The sequence below is a fragment of the Balaenoptera ricei genome, chromosome 9 (genome assembly GCF_028023285.1).
Source record: "Balaenoptera ricei isolate mBalRic1 chromosome 9, mBalRic1.hap2, whole genome shotgun sequence".
Taxonomy (NCBI): domain Eukaryota; kingdom Metazoa; phylum Chordata; class Mammalia; order Artiodactyla; family Balaenopteridae; genus Balaenoptera; species Balaenoptera ricei.
The window spans coordinates 6313582-6337337 of record NC_082647.1 but is presented as its reverse complement, the minus strand read 5'-3'; the positions used below and the strand labels follow the sequence as shown (position 1 = coordinate 6337337).

General features: G+C 61.6%; 2 protein-coding genes across 3 annotated transcripts; one reads left to right on the top strand and one right to left on the bottom strand.

Annotated features, from left to right (window-relative positions):
- Positions 1-1071: 1071 nt before the first annotated feature.
- Positions 1072-5059, bottom strand: CDK5 (cyclin dependent kinase 5). Its single transcript, XM_059933061.1, has 12 exons — positions 4932-5059; positions 4262-4350; positions 4103-4170; positions 3910-3970; positions 3755-3811; positions 2954-3049; positions 2743-2817; positions 2508-2604; positions 2252-2321; positions 1652-1712; positions 1459-1539; positions 1072-1351 (listed from the first exon to the last, which is right to left on the bottom strand). Exons 1-12 carry the CDS (start codon positions 4966-4968, stop codon positions 1265-1267), a joined length of 879 nt encoding a protein of 292 aa, XP_059789044.1. The 5' UTR covers positions 4969-5059; the 3' UTR covers positions 1072-1264.
- Positions 5060-6826: 1767 nt separating this feature from the next.
- SLC4A2 (solute carrier family 4 member 2) lies at positions 6827-23267 on the top strand. Of its 2 annotated transcripts, XM_059933035.1 has the most exons (23): positions 6827-6978; positions 9253-9366; positions 11056-11224; positions 11387-11628; positions 11709-11827; positions 13380-13612; positions 13712-13854; positions 15627-15807; positions 17158-17293; positions 17384-17549; positions 17688-17802; positions 17924-18108; positions 18241-18466; positions 18616-18831; positions 18914-19062; positions 19208-19402; positions 20778-21038; positions 21152-21241; positions 21443-21609; positions 21952-22205; positions 22303-22472; positions 22755-22928; positions 23030-23267. In XM_059933035.1, exons 2-23 carry the CDS (start codon positions 9316-9318, stop codon positions 23108-23110), a joined length of 3723 nt encoding a protein of 1240 aa, XP_059789018.1. In that variant the 5' UTR covers positions 6827-6978; positions 9253-9315; the 3' UTR covers positions 23111-23267. The 2 variants fall into 2 exon arrangements, with proteins under 2 accessions (XP_059789018.1, XP_059789019.1); XM_059933036.1 differs by lacking the exons at positions 6827-6978; positions 9253-9366 and adding an exon at positions 9945-9997.
- Positions 23268-23756: the final 489 nt, after the last annotated feature.

Below are 23756 nucleotides of genomic sequence, written 5' to 3'. Positions count from 1 at the left end.
CTGTTCCACTTACAGGCAGACCAGCCAGGCCACAGTCAGCCCTACTCGGGCACAAGAAGGCCTCTGCCAGCCATCACCCAGCACACGTGATGTCTGAAATGTTAACCTCCAGAAATCTCTCTACGAGAGAAGAATAGTAAGCGGGCATCGGTCACTTGAACCTCAGTGTGAATGAGTTTGTCAAACCGACATCTGAGAGTGAACGGAGCCCAAAGCCCGGTGTGAAGGCAGAGGAGGCGGTGGTAGGACAGCCGCACTTGGGGTCCGATCAGGGAAGGGCTGGCAGAAGTCTCTGATCCAGAGCCCGGCAAGAAGCGGCGGAGCAGGTGGGGAGAAGCTGGCGTGGCTAGCCCGCTTCCAAGAACGCAAGCTGCTGTCCTGTCTTAGGCGTTCGTGACTTTTCCTCACAGTTGGGACCGAGTGTCAGCCTGCCCGCCCCGTACAGGAACCGCTCCTGCTTCCGCAGCCGCTGCACGAGAGCTGCAGGCCCCAGCTTGCGGGGGGAGCCCAGGCCCTCCCTTCCCACCCCTGCCAGTAAGCACACGCCCAGGCCCGCTTTCTCGGCTCCCTCACGGCACCCTAAATACTGGAAAATGACAAATAAGGGAGCCGGGGAGGGGGTGTTCCCAACCACCGCTTTGGGTGCCTCCCGTCCCAGCCTGAGGGCCTGGGTGTGGGGGGCACGAGGAGGGAGGAGGCAGGGTGGGTACACGTGGGACAGGAACCATAAGGAAAGGCCCGGCTCTTTCCCCCCCATTCTGGTGGAAGCCCGTCCTTGCTCTCAGACACTGGCAGCCTAACGCCTCCTGGGCAGAGAAAGGGAAGGGCACGAGCGCATACGCACACGTGTGGTGGCAGCGCCGCCCCTGGTGCAGACCTAAGGGTAAAGGTCATAGCCTCCGACCCCCAGCCTCCGGCCCCTTAGAGTAGCAGAGCCAGGGCCGGACAGTTGGGTTGTGTTGGAGCTGGAAGCAGGGCTGCAGAGGGTGGTGAAGCGAAACAGAGCCTCAGGCCCCCCCAGCACCACGCCCCCCCGCCCCCAGAGCCACTTTACCACCACATCAGCCAGACTGTGGGAAAGGAGCCAATTTATGAAATTAAATAAAGTCCACGGAGGGAGTGAAGAACGCGGGTTAGGGCACCTCCACCCTGGCTGGGCCCAGCACAGCTGGAGCTTGGCACACCGCGCCTCCTGCCTTTCCTCCCCTCCCCAGAGGGGGCTTAAATAGGCCAGGCCCCAGCCTGGCCGCCGGGGGCCTGGAGCCTAAGGGGGGCAGAAGTCGGAGAAGTAGGGGTGCTGCAGGGCCTCCTCTGCCGAGATGCGCTGGACGGGGTTACACTTCAGGAGGTTCTGGGTGCACAGAAGGCGAGGCAGGTTCACGCCCAGAGCCCCGCGCTCCCCGGGTGCCTCCCGACAAGTGCCCCGGCCCCAGCCCCCGGTACCCTGCCCTTGGTCACCTGCAGCAGGTCCCTCCCTGTGGCATTGAGCTTGGGCACGACGTTCACCAGGGACGTTGTGGCTGGGTACATCGGGTAGGGCTGTGGGGGGCAGGGTGAGTCAGCCAGGGGTGCGGGGGGGCGTGGAGGCTGCTAGGCCAGGAACTAAGGGGGGCCACTGATGAACCACCCATGAGCCCATTACCCGTCACACCTTATAGTCTGGCAGCTTGGTCATGGCGGGCCACTGCTCCTCGGTCGGTGTCCCCAGCAGCGTGTCCACGGGGTCAAGGATCACTCAGGTGGAAAGGGGCAGGTGAGGGGCTCTTCCCCTGGGGAAGGGGGATTCCTCATACCCACCCCTGCCCTCCTCACTTTATCCCCCAGCTCACGACAGAAGGCGGCCCCTGGCCGACGCGACCCTCATACGCAGTCCCAGCTGCGTGCTGTTTTCTGCAGGCCAGGTGCTTCAGAGCCGTTAACGACTTTGACCTAAACCCTGAGGTCCGTGGTCCTGATGAAGCGGTCAGCGCTCCGCCACTCTCACTAATCGTGCCCCTGCTCCTTTTGGCTCCTTCAGCCTAAGGACTTGGCTCTCAGTTGGAGGAGTCTTCCTTGCCTACAGGCTGCACGCTCTCCAGCTGGCGGCGGGCACCTGCCCCGTGACAACCAGGGCGCCCACCACCCTCTGCCCTCAGGAGAAGCCCTGAGGCGCCCCCAGGCCTAGCCCAGCCCACCGCCGCCCTCCCTGCCTGCACTCTGAGCTCCAGATCCCCTCCCAGAGGGCTTGAGGTGAAGGGAGATGGAAGAATATCGGAAGATCCTCTTCAGCTGGTCATCTACGTCGTTGCCGGGAAACAGGGGCCGCCCCGCGTTGGCCAGCTCTGGGAGAGAGGCGGTGGGGGGGGGCGGGGGGAGGGGTGACAGGCGAAGAAGCCCTCCCTCCCACAGCCCTGCCGTGCCTCCTCCCCACCCAGGGGCTCCACTCCCTTCCCCAGAGGGGCCCCTCCAGACCCTCTCTGTCCATTCAAACGGGAGACGGAGTGCCCCTGCAGACCCCGGCGTGGCACCTGCGAAGATGCAGCCCGCTGACCACATGTCAATGGACGTGGAGTACAGCTTGGCCCCAAAGAGGACATCCGGCGGGCGGTACCACAGCGTGACCACCTGGAGAAGACCCCACCGCAGGGACCCCCAGTTAGAGGGCTGGGGAGGAGAGCGCTCAGAGAGGAGTCCGGAGGAGGAGCTGAGGGATGCTGGCTGGGGACTCCCTCCCTCACCCCCACTTCCCGCCCCGCAGCTCACCTCAGCTGAGTAACAGCGAACAGGGATCCCAAAGGCGCGAGCCAAACCGAAATCAGCCAATTTCAGCTCCCCATTCTGAGGGGGAGGGGGAGGGGCACGGAGAGGGGCTCTTCCACAGTCTGAGGGCAGGCCCCCCGCTCCCGCCTTCCCGTCCAGCTCCCCTCGTCCCACGCCAGCCTCCCTGAGGTCCCGCCCTCTCCCCCAGAGGTACCCTGTTTATGAGCAGGTTCTGAGGCTTCAGGTCCCTGTGTAGCACGTTTCGGCTGTGACAGAATCCCAGGCCTTTCAGCAGCTGGAAGAGGAACGACTGGGGGAGGGGCAGGGAGGAGGTCACCGAACCGTCTGGGTGGGAAGCGGGCCCAACGATGGGTCACGCTCCCCTCTGCTTGGCCTTGAAACCCCAGCAGTCTTTCAGCCCCAAGCTCGGCCCAGCATCACCCCTTCATTATCGAGGACCTACTTCGTTCTTTGCTGGGTACTCGAAAGGTGAACGGGGGCCCTGGTCCCCACCTTTCTGGAACTGACAACTTGGTGGGCCTTCCTACCTCCCCAGCCCACACTGATCTCTCCCCTACCTGGCCTCATCATAACCGTCTGAACGGTTATGATGAGGCCAGGTAGGGGAGAGATCATAACGGAACATCATAACCAACAATGCATGTACTGTGCTGTCTTATCATTCAGCGCTTCTTTGCCCCGGAACCCGGGCCTAGAACAGTGCCTGGCACACTGCAGAGCATTCAGTACGTATTTGCCGAATGAACGAATCTCTCTGAACCTCATTTTCCCGCCTCTCAAATGTAAATCCTATCACTGACGTCAGAGTGTTCCTTTCAGGTCAAAGCGATCACATGAAAGTGATTTTGCTAAGATGGAAGCTCTCGGAGGCAGAACCAGGGTTTTCTCCTCCCCTCGTGCCCCGAGTGTCCCCGTGCAGGGCCTGAGAGCACGTCCACTGAATCCGGACGCCAACCCCGGCCTCAGTGAGCTCCCAGGAAACCAGTGTCCTCACCTTCACAATTTCAGGATCTAGGTCACCATTGCAGCTGTCGAAATACTTCTTAAGGTCCTAAAAAAGGGATGGGGGTGGGGGATGGGATAGAGTGTAACCTCAGTCTGGGCCCCTATATCCTCCCAAGGCTACTGTCCCTCAAGTCCCCCTCTCACCTGGTCACAGAACTCAAAAACCAAAGTCAGCTTCTTGTCGCTGTGGAGGACGTCGTGGAGCCTAGGGAGAAGCGAGTGCTCAGCCAGGCAGGCCCCCAAGTCTGCACCTACTACCCCAGTATCAGCCCAGCCCATCTCGGAAGCCCCCACCACCGGACCACACAGGCAAGGAGGACCCCACCCATCTACACACCTGACAATGTTTTTGTGCTTCAGCTCCTTGAGGAGGCAGATTTCCCGAAGGGCAGAACTCGGCACTCCCTACACATTGGAGGGGGCCAGGTGCGCCACCGTCACACCCCACCCAGCCTAGGCCCTCAACCCCTCCCTGGCCCCAATGCCCCAGTCCTACCTCATCATCATCATCCAGCCTCACCCGTTTCAGAGCCACGATCTCATGAGTCTCCCGGTTTTTGGCCTTGAACACTGTTCCGTAGGTGCCTAGAGGAAGGAGGTCAGGACTGAGGGAAAGGATGGGGCACCCTTCCCCAACACAGGAGGTCCCTGCCGGGAGAGCAAGCAGCGTGGGAGTGTGTTACTTCTGATGCCTGGAGGAGTGGGGGAAGAGATTCAGGGTGAAGGCTCGGCATGGAAGAGCTTTGTGAGTAGGGATGTGGCAGAGAGGAGCCTGCAGATGGCTCAGGGGTGTCTGCAACAGGGAGAGGCTGCAGCTGCTGGGTGAGGAGGTCTGTAATAAAGGCCGAGCTTCTGGAGCGTCTGAAAATAGGGAGCGGGAGTCTGGGAGAGGAATGAGGGCCGGCAGGAACGTTGAGGTTGGAGGTCTGCAGCGAGAACTGAGGCTGTGGGGTGGGTGAGGTTCTGCAAGTGGCGCTGAGGATAGGGGTAGGAAATGCAGCACGTGCAGAGGTCGGAGGTGGGTCTACAGGGGTGCTAAGGTTGGGAGGGGGGCGTCTATGGGAAATGCTAACAGGGGGTGCTGACGGTACAGCAGGCCGGGCTGCAAGGAATGCTAAAGGGTCTGCAGAAGGAGATCTTGCAGGAACATCTCGTGGTCCCATTACCTTCCCCAATCTTCTCCAGTTTCTCGTATTTCTGCATCGCGGTAGCCGCGCGAGGACCCTTGCGGGCCCTGGGTTCTAAGACTCCGGGCCCGGCGTTGCAGAGGAGGCGGCACCCCAGCCTCCGGTCCTGCCCCGCCCCCCTGCCTGCGCATGGGCTTCTCGGGCTTGTAGTCCTAGGGCGCCAGGTTTCCCAGTAATGCCCGGGGCCTTAGACAGCAAGAAGACTACAACCCCCAGCAGGCTGCGCTCAGGCTCTCTGCAGCACTTGCCTCCCGGGACTCCTGTTCGACCGCGGAGTCAACCCTCGGACTTCAAGTCCCAGGAAGCATCGCGTGTCCGTTTTCCCGGCTCCCCGCCGTCGCGCGCAGCTCCCAGTGTGCCCCGCTAGTGTTATTCGTTTTCAGCGCTTACAACCTTCATTTGAAAAGGACCTCTCCAGGACTACACATTCCAGAAGGCAGCAGGGGTGGGGGTGGGGCGCTTTCTAAGGTTTGGGTTTTGGCGGCCTGCATCCTGAGCCCAGGTGGCCCTGCTCTGCCCCGGTTGATGATACTGAGGTTCCATCGACTCCCTGACAATCTCAGCACGGGTTTCCACCTCTCCCTAGGCCATCTGGTGAGCTCAGGATTGATTGGGGAATGGCTCTGAGCCATATCTTGCTGATGATGACTTCACAGGGACCAGCTGACCGCAGGGCTGGAAAGAGAGGCAGGTGTGCCCCAGTGGAGACTGGATTTACCAAACGCCAGAGACTCCTCTCTCCTGTGAGCCCCGTTTGTCGTCTCGGAGCCCACCCAACTCCAGAATTTCGCTACACTCTGATATCCCGAGGCAAGCTGGCTGGACACTGGGGAGGGTGTCCCCGCCCCCTGCAGAGCCCGGGCCCACTGGAGTCGGCCAGGGTGTGGCCGAGGGCTGGCAGGTTGGTTACTGTCCTCAACAGACAGAAGGACAGACAGAAGCCACACTTGAAGCAGCCTTGACCTCATCCCTTAAGGAGTTGATTATAGATGTTTCTTGCGGCTTCTCTCTAATTGTCTCATGACTGCATTCTTGAGGGATGTGAACTGGATGATAACTGCCCCAAACAGCACTCCTCAGCGCCGGAACCAAAGTCGGTGCTAAACATTTGTTAATTAACTCGTTTATATCTGAACGTTTTCTGCATACACATTGCAGTGCTTCAGCCAGTGGCAGACTAAAGAAGCGAAACGTATATTCCTTATCTGGAAGAAGTTATAATTTATTAGAAAACCAGAAGTACACACAGAGATCTTTAAATGACAGGTGATGACTATGAATAGGGTTCGAGAAGGGAGGTCACCGCAGGGAATCTCTCCGAGGCAGAATTTCCCCGGTTCGTAAAGTCTAAGTCAGTTCAGGGTAATGGGCATCCACCCCCGCCATCACCCCTTTCGCGCTCCCCCCGCCTCCCGTCCCCGTCCTCCTGGCAAAGACAGGGGCTTTCTTGGAGGCACTGGGGATACTGCGGGTGGGAGGCGGGGGACGCCCGCGGCCGCGAGAGAATCTTGACCCCGATGCATTTATATTTCAACTTCCTCCGCCTCGAATCTCCTGATCATCTTTGTGCCTCCTTTTTCCTGCCTGGGATCCCCAGCATGAGGCGGGCCCCTTTCCGCCCAGAGGTGCCTAATGGGGCCCAGAGACGACGTCCCCGGGGCGCCCGTGCGGGGAAGCCCGGGACGGCAACCTCGCAGGGCCGCGCCGAGGGACGGCCGGGGCGGCCTCCTCGGCGCTGGGCTCCCAGTGCCGCGCCGTGCCTGGGAGCGCGCCTCCGCCCCCGGGTCTCGGCCCCCACTCCGCGCCTCCCAACCCGCTGCGGCGGGGCCGCGCACGGTGCGCCAGGGGGCGCGCACGCAGGGGGCTGGCCTGCCCGTGGCGCGGGGGAAAGTTGAGTTGGGAGAAGTTGGGAGCGACGGGGGCGCGCCCCAAGGTGGGCACGGGGGAGTCGTCGGGAGCGCGCGAGGGCTCCAGAGAAGGGGGAGAGACCCCGAGACCCCTGCAGCACGAAGTCCAGAGGAAGCGGGTAAGCGGAGAGGTGGCGGAGGGGGAGGGCCAGGGCCGCGGAGGGAGGAAGGGAGGGGAAAGGAAAGGGGGGAACTCGGCACTCGGAGCTGGGAGGGAGTGGAAGTGCAGGAAAGGGCGGAGACTGGGGCGCGGGGAAGCGAGGTCTTGGGGAGAAGGATGGGGAGGCGAGAGGAGTGATTGCTGGTAGGAAGCGGGATCCAGGGTCCGCTTCTTAGAGTTCCCTAAAGCGAGGGTGCCGCGCCCCCTGCCACCAGGAGAGGGTACTCTCTGGGAGGCGCCGCCGGCCCTCCCAACTCCTGGGCGGACTCCAAGAAGACACCCCTCCCCTTTGGTCCCCTACTCTATCCTTCAGGCCCGTCCAGGGTGCCCTGCCCAGGAGTTGCCCCAAGCCTCTGCCCCCGATCTCGGGGTTGGGAGGCGGAGCCGGGAAGGGGTTGGCGGGTCAGGTCAGGACAAGGGGTCAGGCAGAAGAGGGAGCAGCTGGGTGGGGATGGGAAAGGGGAGCGCGGAGAGTTCGACCTAGCTCCTGGGGGGCTGGCTTGTCTGGGTGGGGAGCTCTGTGCTGGGTGTGGGGGGCGGCGCCGCCTGAAATCCAGGGTCCACTTTTCCCTCCTCCCTTCGCTCCCCACTCCCGCCAGGCCCACATCGAAGAGCTGTGGAATGTGCGAATTCACCTGGGGGGGTGGTTAATGCCCCCCAAGGGGGTCCGGAGTGCTAATCCCTTGGGCAGGGGAGAGTTGCTAATCCTCCGGGCCGGTCGGGGCTGGTCCCCGGAATGTGCCCCCAGCCCGGATTATCGGCACCGATGCTCTGGACAGAGGCTGCTTTGTGTTCTGGGATGGTGGGGGCGGGGGCGAAGGGGGGGGCGGAGGTAAAGGGAGGAGGGGAGGATGGAGGAGCACACTGAGGGCACAGCCTGGAGCGGGGAGTGTGGCGCCGGCAGGTGCCGGCACTCCTTCCCAGAGCGGGTTTCCTCCCCCAGCACCCCTCTCCCCCGCACCAGACTTGCCCTGGCGGAGGGCCTGCTAGGGGGAGGTGAAGAGGGCAGTCAGCTGAGTTGGAAGACCGGCCAGGAATGTGTTGCTCCAGGCTCCCCACCCTGGACTGACCCCCAGACCTACATTGTTTGACCCTGCACTGACCTGTCTTACCCCCGAGTTGGCCCTAAATCCGGTAACCCCAACCCCCCAGTGACACACTGGGGAGCTTCGGTACTTTTGCCATCTCAGAGCCTTGGGTGTCCCCAGCACTGCCCCCACTAGGAATAGGTACCCCAGTTGGCACTGGTCAGGTTCCCTAACCGCAGCTCTTTTGCTGCCCTCCGCCCACGCAGTGTCCTCCCCAGACACCCCTACAGTCAGAGTCAGGAGGGCGTCAGCCCTGCCACTCAGATTTTCCTGGCCCCAGGCTTGGGGAGGGGAGGGATCGGGACTGCTCCTGAGGGCAGAACCTCAGAGTTTCTGTGCCCACCCTCCTTCTGGTCGTCACGTGCCCCTCCCCCATTATAAAGCCCTGCCGGGCCTGTCTGCGAGCCTCCCTTCCTCCCTCCCACTGAGTGAGTGGAGTTGGGCTCCTGCCCCTCCCCCAGGGAGCCTCCCCCCCCCCCCCCCCCCGCCACACTTCGGGGCTGGGCTTTTTTCAGAGGAGGGGGCACATGAACAGCCCCATCGCTTGCTGTTCGGGGCTCTCTCCAGAGCTGTCTGTCTCCCTTCCTTCATCCTCCCGTCGTCTCTGCCTCAAGGGGTGTCTCGCTCCCCCCAGCACAGCCCTCTCTGGTCTCAGGCCGCCTCAGCCTGCCGTGCCAGCACTGGGCCACCGCTCCCACCGCTCCCGTTTCTGGCTCGGCCTCTCCTCCCTGCTTCCTCTGTCTCCCCTCCCTGATCTCTGCTGCTTTCTCTCCAGGTCTGGGCCTTGACTCCTGTCTGCCTTTTTTTTCCCCCAGCATCTCTCACCCCCGGCTCTCTCCCCCTCACTCCGCTTAGTCCCTTGGCCCTCTGTGGCCTCCTGTGCCTCAGTCCTTGCCTCTGTCTCTCTTTGTTCCTCTCTTTTCTTCCCATAAATAACTCTCTTTGCTCCCCCCACCCTCCAAGGGCCACTCTAAGGCCTTTCATAGTCTGGGAGGATCCTGTGCAACCAGGAGACCCCTCGTGGCCAGCGGGCTTCCGTGAAGCCCCCGTGCCCTGCCCTCCCCTGGCTGTGCAATGTTGGGGTGCCCCTCCAGGCCTGGCGCCTCTCTCACACAGTGATTGCTCCTCCCCCGCCACCCCCCCAGGTTATGCCGCCGCCTTGTTGCCCTGAAAGCCGCAGCTACAGCGAGAAGGGCTAGGATTTGGCCATGAGCAGCGCCCCCCGGCGCCCCGCCTCGGGCGCAGATTCCTTCCGCACTGTGAGTATTACCCGCTGCCCCTCTGTCCCTCTCCACCATCACCCCCGGGGCTCTGGCCAGGGTGCGGGTCTGTGTCAGACAGGGGCGTGTGTGTCCGGAGAGGCCTGGGAGGGGAGCCTGTGAGGGACTTGGGAGGGGCACCGCCATCCCCGCTCTGGGCCTTGCATGGGGCGCTGGGTCTGGGACAGGTATCGGTTGGGGGGTGGGTGTCAGACAGCTTCTGGTCCTAGGGAGGGAGTTGAGGCTGTGTCCTGAAGACCTGGGTGGTTGTTTAGCCTCAGAGAGAGAGGAACTTTGGGAAGCCTGGGTCTCTAAGCCAGCGACCCCCCTCTGACTGGGTCTTAGAGGCGGCGCCAGTCTTCTGCAAGGTAGCTCTGGGCAGACCGCTGCACCCCCGGCCCCACGTGCCACTCAGCCCCGCCCCTCCTGGCCCCCACGTGGCCACCGCCCCACGTGTCCCCCTCCCCATCTTCCTGGGAAGGCTAATGATTAACCCCAGTGCCATAATCAGCCCGTTATTGGTCACTTTGGCCCAGCGGGGCACGTGACCAGGAAGAGGCGCCGGCCGGTCCCCTCCCCCTCCCTCCCGAGTTCACCCCTGCCGGCCATGGACTTCCTCCTGCAGCCTCAGGTGCGAGGGGTTCTTGACCCTCCTCCCCCCACCCCGGGCTAGCCTGCGTGCTAATTCTGGTGAGAGTGAGGCCCAGTGCCGTGGGGAGCCGGCTAGAGCTGCGGAGGTGGGCTGGGGAGAGGCAGACTCTTCACCCCTGCATCTTCTCGTGCCCAGTGTCCCTGCCACCCCCAGCTGCTCGTGACCCCACCTCCGAGACTCTCCAAGGCCCGCCCTTCTTCCCAGCCTACCTCCCCCTTGCTCTTCCTTGCTCTGGTACCCCTGCCCTTGGAGATCTCGATGCCCTTCAAGTCCAGAAGCTCTTGAGCAAATATTTAGCGGTGCCTGGAGCTGAGACGGCCGGCGGGGGGAGGGGGAGGGGTGGGGGGGGCTGGACCAAGGCCGTGGGCTGGGCGGCCGGCTGCTCAGCTAGGCTGAGCTCTCCGAAGCGCCTCCACGGTCCCGCGGCTCCTGCAGTATGACTCAGGTGGGAGGAGTGAGAGTGGGGGCAGGGCGGGGCCCGCAGCGGCTGAGGGCCAGGGCTCCGGACTCAGTGCGGGTGGGCTGCCCCTGCTGCCAGTGGGCTGCCCCTGCTGCCAACGGGGGCCTCTCCTCACAAGGTGGAGCGCTGCATCCCCGTCCGGGAGCTGGGCTCTGGTTTGATTCAGACCAAGCCCGGGTCAGTTAGCTCCGGCGCCTGCAGAAGTTACTTTTCAGGCTCAGTCGCTGTCCCCGAGCGCAGGGGCTGCGTTCACTACTATCAGCCATGTGAACGGCCCAGATCACACACCCGACCTTGACCTGCGGGCTGGACACACAGGATTTCTGCTGAGGCTTCCAGGGCAGACACTTTCCACCTGCCCTAGAACTGACTGGAATGCGCCCAGCTGGGGTCCTGAGAGCCCGGAAGCCGGGGGCGGGCTGCTGGGGGGGTGGGTGCTGAGTCCCGAGTCCCTGGCACTCGAGGGGAGGGCAGCAGGGGGTGGTGTGTGGTGGTACTGGACTCTGCCGCTAGGCAGGGTGGGGTTTCGAGGAATGACTCCCGTGTGTGCGTTCTCACCGCCCCTTCTTCTCCACAGCCGGAGCCGGAGAGCCTGGGCCCTGCGACGCCTGGCTTCCCTGAGCAGGAGGAGGAGGATGAACTTCACCGCACCCTGGGCGTGGAGCGCTTCGAGGAGATCCTACAGGAGGCCGGGTCCCGAGGAGGGGAGGAGCCGGGCCGAAGCTACGGGGAGGCAGACTTTGAATGTGAGGGGGCTCGGGGAGGCGGGGGCGAGCGGGGGGCAGGGGTGCTCTGGCTGCCAGGATGGAGCCAGGATGGAGTCGGGGGCCTGGGGGGGGGGCGCTGGGGGCCGGCCAGCTGAGCGGGGAGCCGTGCCCGCCGGCAGCCAAGCGCCCTCCTCCCTGCAGACCACCGGCAGTCCTCCCACCACATCCACCACCCGCTGTCCACCCACCTGCCTCCCGACGCCAGGCGCCGAAAGGTACCCCAGGGCCCAGGACGGAAGCCGCGCAGGCGCCCTGGAACCTCCCCGACTGGGGAGACCCCCACCATCGAGGAGGGCGAGGAAGAGGAAGATGAGACCAGTGAGGCCGAGGGGGCCCGGGCACTCACCCAGCCATCCCCTGCGTCCACACCCTCTTCCGTGCAGGTGAGCGGGGGCAGGGCTCCTGGGGATGTCTGCGGGACCCCTGGCCTGGCCTCACCTGCTCACACGGGCCCCTGTTCTAGTTCTTTCTCCAGGAGGATGAAGGTGCGGACCGGAAGGCAGAAACGACCAGTCCGTCTCCCCCTCCAATGCTGCCCCACCACGAGGCAGCTCCCCGGGCCACCAAAGGGGCCCAGACTGGGTAAGTGTCCCCAAACAGGGACCTCCCGTGCCGGCACCAGCGAGCTGAGGTGGGGAAAAAAGCAAGAGCCTTGAGGTCCTCAGACAGGTTCAGAAATCCCAGTCCTGCCACTGCGATTTGACTTTGGACGAGTCACAGTGTCTCTGAGCCTGTTTTCCCATCTATAAACCAAGAATAATAGAACTTTTCTCACAGGGTGGTAGCAGGGATTAAAGGGTGGTGTGAACGGAAGTTGAAGTATGGGTCAGCCTGGCACGGGAGAGATGTGTGGTCTAAGCCGCCTCCTCCCACCCCCTGCCATCCCCCCGCCCATGGCTTCAGGTGGAACGGCATCAAACCCCAGATCAGGGACCGGACGGGTGACCTCCAAGCACCCCCGGGACCCCAAGGGTGTGAGAGAAGTAGGAGACCCCCCCCCCTTGCTCTTGGGGAGCTGCCAGTCCCCCCTGGTTGTGGTCTCATGAAATGGTATCAGAACAAGTCACTGTGCCAGACGACCTGGTTCAGGTGTAGTGTCGGTACCAGTAGGTGATTGGAGTTGGGTTGTTAGCCAGAGAAGCCTTCCTGGAAGAAATCACTTTGAACTAGGTCTCAAGGTCACTACTGTCACCTCCCTGTTGGTTTCTGGGTGCCAGGCAGTGCGAAGGACCTGGGGAAGTGAAGGGCGAGTTGCCCCTCCAGGGCGGCACAGACTGGCTGGGGAGATAGGACAGTGTGGATGGAGCTGGGTCCACGTTGGCCGTCTGCACTGGGGGCGCAGGCCTGCAGGTGGCTGGACGGCCAGGAGGAGGTGGCAGAGCCCCAGAGAGAGCACGGCGTTGGAAAAGTGGGTCAGATTTGTGGGCAGGAGTGCGAGCAGAAGCGAGGGCACGGAAGGTAGGTGTAGGTGGAGAAAGCCTGGCAGAGGAGGGACTGGTCATGGGCAGGGGATGGGGGCTTGGAGCTGTGGGAGGTGAGATGCCGGGAGAACGGTTAGGAATGGTGCGGCAGGGACAGGGACCCACTGGCAGTGGCAGAGAGAAAGGAGGCATCGCAGCTTGGGGGACAGGAGCAGAAGCTGGCATCTGTAAGGGACAGGGGTTCATATCCTCCTTATGACTGTTGGGTAGGGGTGGGGTGTCTACAGTTTCAAAGGCCCATTTCCATGTACTTTACTCCACTTGGTTAGAAACACGGGACCCTGTGAACCTCGAGTCCATTGTTAGGGGTGTGCCTGGGAGGGGAAGCAGGTCCCACTCGGGGTACTTTTCCGATTTCACTCTCCCCACACCTGGGGAGGCTGCCCTCAGCTCCACTTTGCTGCTGAGCTGATGTTCCGGGTGGCTTGTGTGATTGCTTGGGTGGCACAGCCAGTTAGTTAATGGTCAAGCCGGATTTAGATGCGGCAGTGTGCTTCCAGAATCCTCACTCTTTCACATCCGCACCTACCGAGAGTGGGGAGCGAGGAGGGGTGAGGTCCAGCGGGGTCCCCTTCCTGGGTCCCTCCTGTGTGGCTCCCGGCCGAGGGGGAGGGGCCCGCCTTCTCAGGCTCACGGCTGCTTTGTCTGTCCAGAGCCCTGGTGGAAGAGGTGGCGGCCGTGGCAAGTGTCACAGCGGGAGGTGATGACGGGGGTGCCTCTGGGCGCCCCCCGGCCAAAGCGCAGCCTGGGCACCGCAGCTACAATCTGCAGGAGAGGAGACGCATCGGGAGCATGACTGGGGCTGAGCAGGCACTGCTGCCCCGGGTCCCGACGGACGAGAGCGAGGCCCAGACGCTGGCCACGGCCGACCTAGACCTCATGAAGAGTGAGTGCTGGGCCTGGGCCAAGCCCGGAGCTGCTGGGAACGAGGGTGCGGGTAAGAGGAAGGGGCGCTTGACCCTGTCCCTCCACCCCCCGCCCACAGGTCACCGGTTTGAGGACGTTCCTGGGGTACGGCGACACTTGGTGCGGAAGAATGCCAAAGCGTCTGTGCAGAGTGGCCGGGAAGGGCGAGAGCCTGGCCCCACCCCTCGGGCCCGGCCCCGGGCCCCCCACAAGCCCCACGAGGTAACTTCTCCGCTTCACGGTCTTCCAGCATCTCCCCATCCGTCTTCTCACCACAGCCTCCGCCCCCTCTCGGACCTGCGGTAATCTCGAGCACCAGGGTTGCCATGTATGGTTTTGAAGGTTGTACACTGCACAAGACTGCGATATACACATCTTCAAACAGTGTTTTGTTTTTTTTTTTAAACAACAGCTCCTGTTTATTTATTTATTTATTTATTTAATTTATTTTTATTTATGGCTGCGTTGGGTCTTCGTTTCTGTGCGAAGGCTTTCTCTAGTTGCGGCAAGTGGGGACCACTCTTCATCACGGTGTGCGGGCCTCTCACCATTGCGGCCTCTCTTGTTGTGGAGCACAGGCTCCAGACGCACAGGCTCAGCAATTGTGGCTCACGGGCCTAGTCGCTCCGCGGCATGCGGGATCTTCCCAGACCAGGGCTCGAACCCGTGTCCCCTGCATTGGCAGGCAGATTCTCGACCACTGCGCCACCAGGGAAGCCCCAGTGTTTTTTTTTTTAATTGAAATATAGTTGATACACAATATTATGTTAGCCTCAGGTGTACAACATAACGATTCAACATTTAAACATATTACCAAATGTGTACTACGGTAAGTCTAGTAGCCGTCTGTCCCCAGTTATTACGGTATTACCTGCTGTTGCTGGTGTGGGCCTCACAGTTCTGGTTCACATCTTAGACAGGTCGGCTTCTCTTTCATGCCCATTTGCTGGCAGCTGGCAGCGAGGTGTTTGAGGACCGTTTGGGCCAGAGGCAGCTCTGTGGAGCAGCGCGTTTCATTTTTCAGAATCCAGTCACCTCTGTGCTCATCCAGCCCTCCCATAACCTGTGAGGATGACGGCCCAGGCGGCATCAGCCATAAATCAGGGGCAGTGAGTGGTCAAGGCCACTCAGTTGCTTAGCGACGTTGCCCACCTTAGACTCCAGGGCTCTGGTCCTGAATCCTGACCCTTGCAGTGGATGTTTTTGGCAACCTTTTTATTGCGGTCGAACAGACACAGTAAAGCACATTCGGGTTGAGCGTACAGCTCTGTGACACTTTGCACGTGTAAATACCTGGCCAACCCTACCTAGATCTAGGACATTTCCCACACTCAGAAAGTTCCTTCAGGCCTCTGCCTAGTCACCACCCTCAGAGGTGACCGCTCTGCGGTCACTCTCAATTAGTTTTGCCAGTTCTTGAATGCATATAAATGAATCCTACAGAATTCCAATGTAGGACTTCCCTGGTGGTCCAGTGGTTAATACTCCTCACTTCCCATGGGTTCGATCCCTGGTCAGGGAAGTTCCGCATGCTGCGTGCCGAGGCCAAAAAAAAAAAAAAAAATTCCAGTTTGTGTGTGTGTGTGTGTAGTGACCATTCATCAGACAGTTACTAAGAGTCATATACTGTGCTAAATGTCTTGTATACTTTTTCTTTTAGCCCTCATTAGAGCCCTTTTTTTATTATTATTATTATTGTAGTTCAGTTGCTTTACAATGTTGTGTTAGTTTCAGGTGTACAGCAAAGTGATTCAGTTATACATACATACATATCTATTTTTTTCAGATTCTTTTCCCTTATAGGTTATTATAAAATATTGAGTCTAGATCCCTGTGCTATACGTTAGGTCCCTGTGCTATACACTAGTAATGGGGGTGGTATTACTCCCGTTTTACAGACGAGGGACAGTCTCAGATGGGTTAATAACTCGCCCAGGCTCCATGCCTGTGCCCTGTGCCCTCCGTCCTGCCATGCCCTCTCATCTCACCCCAAGGTGTTTGTGGAACTGAATGAGTTGCTGCTGGACAAAAACCAGGAGCCCCAGTGGCGGGAGACGGCGCGCTGGATCAAGTTCGAGGAGGATGTGGAGGAGGAGACGGAGCGCTGGGGGAAGCCCCACGTGGCCTCCCTCTCGTTCCGCAGCCTCCTGGAGCTGCGCCGGACCCTGGCCCACGGTAACCCACACCCCACCCCCTGCCCATCATCGCCCCAGGAGCTCCCCTTGCCCGCCGAGCCCGTTCTCTGAGGACCACATGGTCCCACATTTGTCTTGAGCAACAGGGTGTGTAATGTCACCAGAGCCCAGGAGGGAGCATCTCCTGTCATGATATCACCTCTCACGATGCCTGCCGATCCTCGGGCTCTGTCACCGGGTGACTGCAGGGCAGGACTGACCCTCCTCTCTTGTCTGGCATCTTCAGCAAGCAGCTTCTCTAAGTGATATTTTCAGATAACGGAAGCTGGTATGTTTTGGATGCTACAATGTTGTCAAACAGTTTTGGTGGAACGCTTTCTGAAATTCTAGAGATTCTGGGGAATGTGACCTAACCTGTAGTAGGGCTGTGTACACTTGACTGCATGAGCACGGATGCAGGATTCGCGAGCTCTGTGTCTGATGTTCTGCTGTTTGCTTGTTTCCTCCTTCCTGTTGGGGAATCGCGCCCAGTTGCTGTCAGCAGGCCTGCTTCTAAGCAGCTGAGGACTCAGAAACCTGCTGTCAGAATTATTTCCAAACTAGCAGAAACTAACTAGGCTCTGAGTGAGGCTTGAGGGCTTGGGGTAAGCTGCCAGAATGCGGGTGCTTTATCGCCAGGCTTTGCGATCTCGGTTTTGGCTGCTCGGGGGGGGGGGGGGGGCCTTCGGTTCTGTTTGTTCTTTAGTTCTGTGTTCCTGTGAGTTGACCTTGACGGAAAAATGACCTGGTGGCTTTTGAAAGGACCTTCATTTCTATATGAAATGGCAGCTCAGAGCAGTGACGGGGTGGAGAGATCTAGAAACTGTCCTTGAGCAGCTGCTGGACTTGGAGGGGGACGTCTTCAGATGGCTCCAGGGCTGCCACGGGGACGAGGCCACAGACCGGCTGTGTCGTGCTCCAGAGGGCAGAACTAGGACCCTAGAGTGAAGTCAGAGGAGGCAGCTCACTCAGAGGAGGCACTTGGTGGCAGTGGAGAGCAGTCTAGGCCGAGTGGGTGGCCCGGGGCACTTCAGGCTGCGTGCTTCCCGGAAGGGGCATCTGGGCAGGGCCCGGCCCCGGTAGCCTCTCTGATGGCTGGGGTTCCCTGGCCTCTGCTGAGCCCCACAGCATTCCTGCGGGGAGAGGGGGGTTGGAAGAAATGGGTCAGAGAGGCCGTGTGACTTGGGCCTCGGGCAGAGCTGGGCCCTGCTCACTGATTCCTGGGCTGGTGCTACATCCCTGGGCCACACTTACTTGGCTTCCCTCGCTCCCGCTCTCCCTCCCTCCCTCCCATCTCCGCCCTTGCGTCTTGCCTGGGGATGAGGGCCCCTCCGGGTTGTCCTTATTCCAGGGGCTGTGCTCTTGGACCTGGACCAGCAGACCCTGCCTGGCGTGGCCCACCAGGTGGTGGAGCAGATGGTCATCTCTGACCAGATCAAGGCCGAGGACAGAGCCAACGTGCTGAGGGCCCTGCTGCTGAAACACAGGTGAGGCACCGCCCGCCGCACCCTGCCCGCCCGCCTGTGCCCAGCGCCGGCCGCCGGCCCCTCCTCACCTCCTGCCTGCTGCCCCACCAGCCACCCGAGTGACGAGAAGGACTTCTCCTTTCCCCGCAACATCTCGGCCGGCTCCCTGGGCTCCCTGCTGGGGCATCACCACGGCCAGGGGGCCGAGAGCGACCCCCACGTCACCGAGCCTCTCATTGGAGGCGTTCCCGAGACCCGGCTGGAGGTGGAGCGAGAGGTGAGGGGAGAAAGTGACCCTGCCTGGGTCAGGTCCGGCCGCCACCGCGGCTGCGGGACCACGAGCGAGTCGGGCAGGAACGTGCGGGGCCGGGGGTGGGGGGTGGCCAGGCTGAGCTCTGCTCTCCTGCATCCCCAGCGTGAGCTGCCTCCTCCAGCTCCTCCGGCTGGTATCACCCGCTCCAAGTCCAAGCATGAGCTGAAGCTTCTGGAGAAGATCCCTGAGAACGCCGAGGCTACGGTGGTCCTTGTGGGTATGTGGGGCGAGCTCGGGGGGCAGGGTGCGGGTGGCCGGGCCTGCCTCGGTGGCGCCCCTGCGCTGGGGGCCGGGAGGCGACCGGTGTTCCCGCGCCCATGCCGGCTGCACGCCCCCAGGCTGCGTGGAGTTCCTCTCCCGCCCCACCATGGCCTTCGTGCGGCTGCGGGAGGCAGCGGAGCTGGACGCGGTGCTGGAGGTGCCGGTGCCCGTGCGCTTCCTCTTCCTGCTGCTGGGCCCGAGCAGCGCCAACATGGACTACCACGAGATCGGCCGCTCCATCTCCACCCTCATGTCCGACAAGGTCAGCCGCCGCCCGGCCGGGCCTCGTGCCCCAGAGCCCACTTGGGATGCCCCCACCCAGCTCGCCCAGCCTGGCCCCAGGCCCCCCGGCCCTCGTCCCGTGTCCTCACTAGCCCCGGTCCCGCTTTGGCAGCAATTCCACGAGGCCGCCTACCTGGCAGACGAGCGGGAGGACCTGCTGACGGCCATCAACGCCTTCCTGGACTGCAGCGTGGTGTTGCCGCCCTCGGAGGTGCAGGGCGAGGAGCTGCTGCGATCCGTTGCCCACTTCCAGCGCCAGATGCTCAAGAAGCGAGAGGAGCAGGGCCGGCTGCTGCCCCCGGGGGCCGGGCTGGAGCCCAAGTCAGCCCAAGATAAGGGTACGGGCCAGTGCAGGCCAGGGGCCAGGTCCGGGCTGCAGGCTGGGGGGTTGGGGTTTAGGCTGGAGGGTGGCCTGTTGTACGCGGAGGAGAGCGGGACGGGAGGAAGAGGGCAGTGACGGGCGCCCTGATGGAGGCCCGGGTTGCAGCGCTCCTGCAGATGGTAGAGGCGGCAGGTGCGGTGGAAGACGATCCCCTTCGGCGGACAGGCCGGCCTTTTGGGGGCTTGATCCGAGATGTGCGGCGCCGCTATCCCCACTACCTGAGCGACTTCCGAGACGCGCTCGACCCCCAGTGCCTGGCCGCCGTCATCTTCATCTACTTCGCGGCCCTGTCTCCTGCCATCACCTTCGGGGGGCTGCTGGGTAAGGAGAGGCTTCGGGTCGGGGCGGGGAGCGCACGGGTGCCCCCGGCCGCCAGCCCCTGAGCTGGCTCCTGCCGCCCTAGGAGAGAAGACGCATGACCTGATTGGAGTATCGGAGCTGATCATGTCCACGGCAATCCAGGGCGTGATCTTCTGCCTGCTGGGGGCCCAGCCGCTGCTGGTGATCGGCTTCTCGGGGCCCCTGCTGGTCTTCGAGGAAGCCTTCTTCTCGGTGAGGGGCCACGGGCTACCCGGGCTGGTTCTTCCTGCCCCGCTCAGCTCCCCCTCCTCCTCCCCGAACACTCCCACCCCCCCCACTCCCCGCCACCCTGTTAGCCCGCCCTGGGCTCCGAATCTGACTGCCCACCCCGCCCCAGTTCTGCAGCAGCAACAACCTGGAGTACCTGGTGGGCCGCGTGTGGATTGGCTTCTGGCTGGTGCTCCTGGCCTTGCTCATGGTGGCCCTGGAGGGGAGCTTCCTGGTGCGCTTCGTCTCCCGCTTCACCCAGGAGATCTTCGCCTTCCTCATCTCCCTCATCTTCATCTACGAGACCTTCTACAAGCTGGTTAAGGTGGGTGGGTCCGACGGGACCTGGCCCAGGAGGGGCCAGGCTTTGGGACTGGAGGAAGCCGGGGGCGTCCTGCCCCTTTGTTCTCCGAGCGTGAGGCCCGGCTGCCCCACGGAGCCACAGAACCTAGGCTGGTCCTTCCTCCTGCCCCCACCCCCTCCCTGCTCTCCCTCCCTCCCTCCCTGTCACCAACATATACACCAGAGCTTCAGATCAGTCTTAAAGACTCACGTTTTGTTTTGTTTTTTAACTTGCAAATACGTTCTTGCAAAAGTAGTACACATGCTTCACAGCATATGAGACGTATATTTCACAGTATCTTCTGTGAAATTAATTTTCAAAAACTTAAGATGTGAAAAGGGGGATCCTTATGAGCTTCCTTTGCAATTATTTCATTACCTGTGAGGCTGAATATCTAGGTGGATGACTCACGTATTTTTTTTTTTTCTCACGTATTTTTAATAACGAAGGTAATATGTGCTTTTGTTTTTATTGTTTTTTGAATAACTTTATTTATTTATTTATTTTTGGCCGCACTGGGTCTTTGTTGCTATGCGCGGGCTTTCTCTAGTCGTGGCGAGCGGGGGCTACTCTTCGTTGCGGTGCGCGGGCTTCTCACTGCGGTGACTTCTCTTGTTGCAGAGCACGGGCTCCAGGTGCGCGCGCTTCAGTAGTTGTGGCCCGCGGGCTCTAGAATGCAGGCTCAGTAGTTGTGGCGCATGGGCTTAGTCGCTCCGCAGCATGTGGGATCTTCCCGGACCAGGGCTCGAACCCGTGTCCCCTGCGTTGGCAGGTGGATTCTTAACCACTGTGCCAGCAGGGAAGTCCCTGTGCTTTTGTTAAAGCGGCGAACAATCCAGAATGTCAAAGGGAAAGGCCCGCAAGATGACAGACAGGGTCACAGTCTGGGCATCAGACCCATGTCTGCGTCTGTGTCAGGATCAGGAGAAGATGTGCCCCCAAGGTCCACCACGCTCCCTGTGTTGCTCCTCCAGGCCTGGCTGGAGCCTCGTTTGCAGCTGCTTTCCCGCATTAGACCAACCCCTCTCTCTCTTTTTTTTTTTTTTTTTTAATTTTTTGGCCACGCCGGGTGGCATGTGGGATCTTAGTTCCCTGACCAGGGATCAAACCCGCACGCCCCCTGCATTGGAAGCTCAGTCTTAACCACTGGACCGCCAGGGAAGTCCCAGACCAGCCCCTCTCTTAACTCCTAGTTGTCTTGTGCTCACATCTTGTCACCTGGGTCATTTTCTTAATCAAGACAAGCTCCTTGAGGGCGGGCCAGCCACCCCCAGCCCCCACCTGTCCCACTCCGCACATAGCTGAGTCCCGGATGTCTCACCAGTTAAGCTGATAGAATCCTTTGTCCTCTCCCCAGATCTTCCAGGAACATCCCCTCCACGGCTGTTCGGTCTCCAACAGCTCCGAGGCCGACAGTAGCGAGAACGCCACGTGGGCTGGGGCAGGAGCAGGAGCTGCGCTGGGGCCGAGGAATGAGAGCTCAGCCGGGCCGTCCAGGCAGGGGAGGCCCCGGGGCCAGCCCAACACCGCCCTGTTGTCGCTGGTGCTCATGGCTGGCACCTTCTTCATCGCCTTCTTCCTGCGCAAATTCAAGAACAGCCGGTTCTTCCCTGGCCGGGTGTGTGAGCTGGCAGGCCCGAGGGAGGCGAGATCTGGGGGCAGGAAGGGGGGCGACTCGGAGTCAGGGCCGGAGCGAGGCGTGGGGCCTCTGAGCGTGGTGCTCGCCCGCAGGTACGGCGAGTGATCGGGGACTTTGGGGTACCCATCGCGATCCTCATCATGGTGCTCGTGGATTACAGTATTGAGGACACCTATACCCAGGTACGGCGGAGCGCACGCAGCAGTGAGGCGGTGCTGGACTCTGGATGTTCCCCTCCAGGCCCCCAAGTCCAGAGCTGCCTCTAAACTGGGCAGACACCAGGCCTTTCCCACAGCGCGCCCTCAGCGTCCACCCTGCCCAGTGCAGCTCAGGGCACTCCCTCCAAGGTTCACCCGCCCCCGGCCCCACCCTCTGCCCCGCAGAAGCTGAGCGTGCCCAGCGGATTCTCAGTGACGGCCCCAGAGAAGCGGGGCTGGGTCATCAACCCCCTGGGGGAGCACAGCTCCTTCCCCGTGTGGATGATGGTCGCCAGCCTGCTGCCCGCCATCTTGGTCTTCATCCTTATCTTCATGGAGACACAGATCACCACGTGAGTGGTCCTGGCAGAGGCGGGGTGCTGTGCGGACGGGGACGACCTGCTGCGTGAAGGGGCTGGAGCCCCCAGCAGGCTGGCTGCTGGAGTTTACTTTGTAGGCAGCAGAAAATCCCACTGACGTTTGCTCGGACGGGCACGGTACGGGCTGGAAGCTGTCCAGGAGGGTGGGGAGGGCCAGATAGGACTCAGTTCCGTGATGGAACCCTCGCCCTGACGGAAGAGGCAGGGACCATCAGGTTCCAAAAACGGACGGAGGTGGCTGACCGGGCACTCTGGAAAGACATAGTTGTCTGCCGAGCTGGGCCCGGGGCTCAGTGCGTGCCTGTCTCCGCTCAGGCTGATCATCTCCAAGAAGGAGCGCATGCTGCAGAAGGGCTCCGGCTTCCACCTGGACCTGCTGCTCATCGTGGCCATGGGCGGCATCTGTGCCCTCTTTGGCTTGCCCTGGTTGGCTGCTGCCACTGTCCGCTCCGTCACGCATGCCAACGCGCTGACTGTCATGAGCAAGGCTGTGGCGCCCGGGGACAAGCCCAAGATCCAGGAGGTCAAGGAGCAGCGGGTGACGGGGCTGCTGGTCGCCCTGCTTGTGGGTACGTCCACCTCTTGCGCCCAGCCTTCCCGGAGGGGTCTTGGGGCCACTGGGGTGGAGAGCCCTGGGGCCAGCTGTTCCTTCTCCTCCTCCCCCAGGCCTCTCCCTGGTCATCGGGGATCTGCTCCGGCAGATACCCCTGGCTGTGCTCTTCGGGATTTTCCTGTACATGGGAGTTACCTCCCTTAACGGGATCCAGTTCTATGAGCGGCTGCACCTGTTGCTCATGCCACCCAAACACCACCCAGACGTCACCTACGTCAAGAAGGTGAGACCCAGCTCGGAAGGGCCCCATGCCTCTGCCCCCTCCTGGTCTGTGTGGGTCACTCTCCAGCCCCCCATCTGCCCACTCTGGCCAGCCGCCATTCAGCCTGTGCAGACCCGTCTCCGGTAAGCACCCAAGAAGGTGCTTCCGTCCCACCCCCGTGGGGGGGAGAGGGGTCATCGTCCTCTGGATGTGGCGGGCCTGGATGGCCCTCCGGGGACCGGGGCGCTCGAGGCTGGAGAGAAGCCTGGGCTCACCTGTCTTGCCCTGCACCGCCCCACCCAGGTTCGGACCCTCCGTATGCACCTGTTCACAGCCCTGCAGCTGCTCTGCCTGGCCGTGCTCTGGGCCGTCATGTCCACGGCTGCCTCCCTGGCCTTCCCCTTCCTCCTCCTTCTCACGGTGCCGCTCCGCATGCTGGTGCTCACCCGCATCTTCACCGAGCGAGAGATGAAATGCGTAAGCCTTTCGCGCCCCTCCCCAGCCCCACCGGCCCCCTCCGTGGTCTCGCCAAGAGGTCGTGCTCAGCACCAACCTCCCCGACTCTGTCCCTACCACAGCTGGATGCTAACGAGGCAGAGCCGGTGTTTGATGAGCGGGAGGGTGTGGACGAGTACAATGAGATGCCCATGCCTGTGTAGCTGCTGCCGGGATGGACAGCCGAGGGACAGACGGACAGAGGGAACAGGGGCTGGGGGGTGCTCTCCCCGTCCTCCTCCCTCCTCATTTTTATTTAAGTGAATAATTTAAAGTCCCCTTACCAGCCCCCCCGCAATAAAGTGCTTCGGCCCCCACCTATCCCCGGCCTTCTGTGTGTGTGTGTGTGTGTGTGTGTGTGTGTGTCAGCCAGGTATGAATGGAAGAGAGGTGGCGGAATCCAGCCCACTTCGGCCCCCACCTATCCCCAGCCATGTGTGTGCGTGTGTGTCTGTGTGTGTGTCAGCCAGGTATGAATGGAAGAGAGGTGGCGGAATCCAGCCCACCTCGGCCCCCACCTATCCCCGGTCTTCTGTGTGCGTGTGTGTCTGTGTGTGTGTCAGCCAGGTATGAATGGAAGAGAGGTGGCGGAATCCAGCCCACCTCGGCCCCCACCTATCCCCGGCCTTCTGTGTGTGTGTGTGTGTGTGTGTGTGTGTGTGTGTGTGTGTGTGTGTGCGCGCGCGCCAGGTATGAATGGAAGAGAGGTGGCGGAATCCAGCCCACTTCGGCCCCCACCTATCCCCGGCCGTGTGTGTGTGTGTGTGTGTGTGTGTGTGTGTGTGTCAGCCAGGTATGAATGGAAGAGAG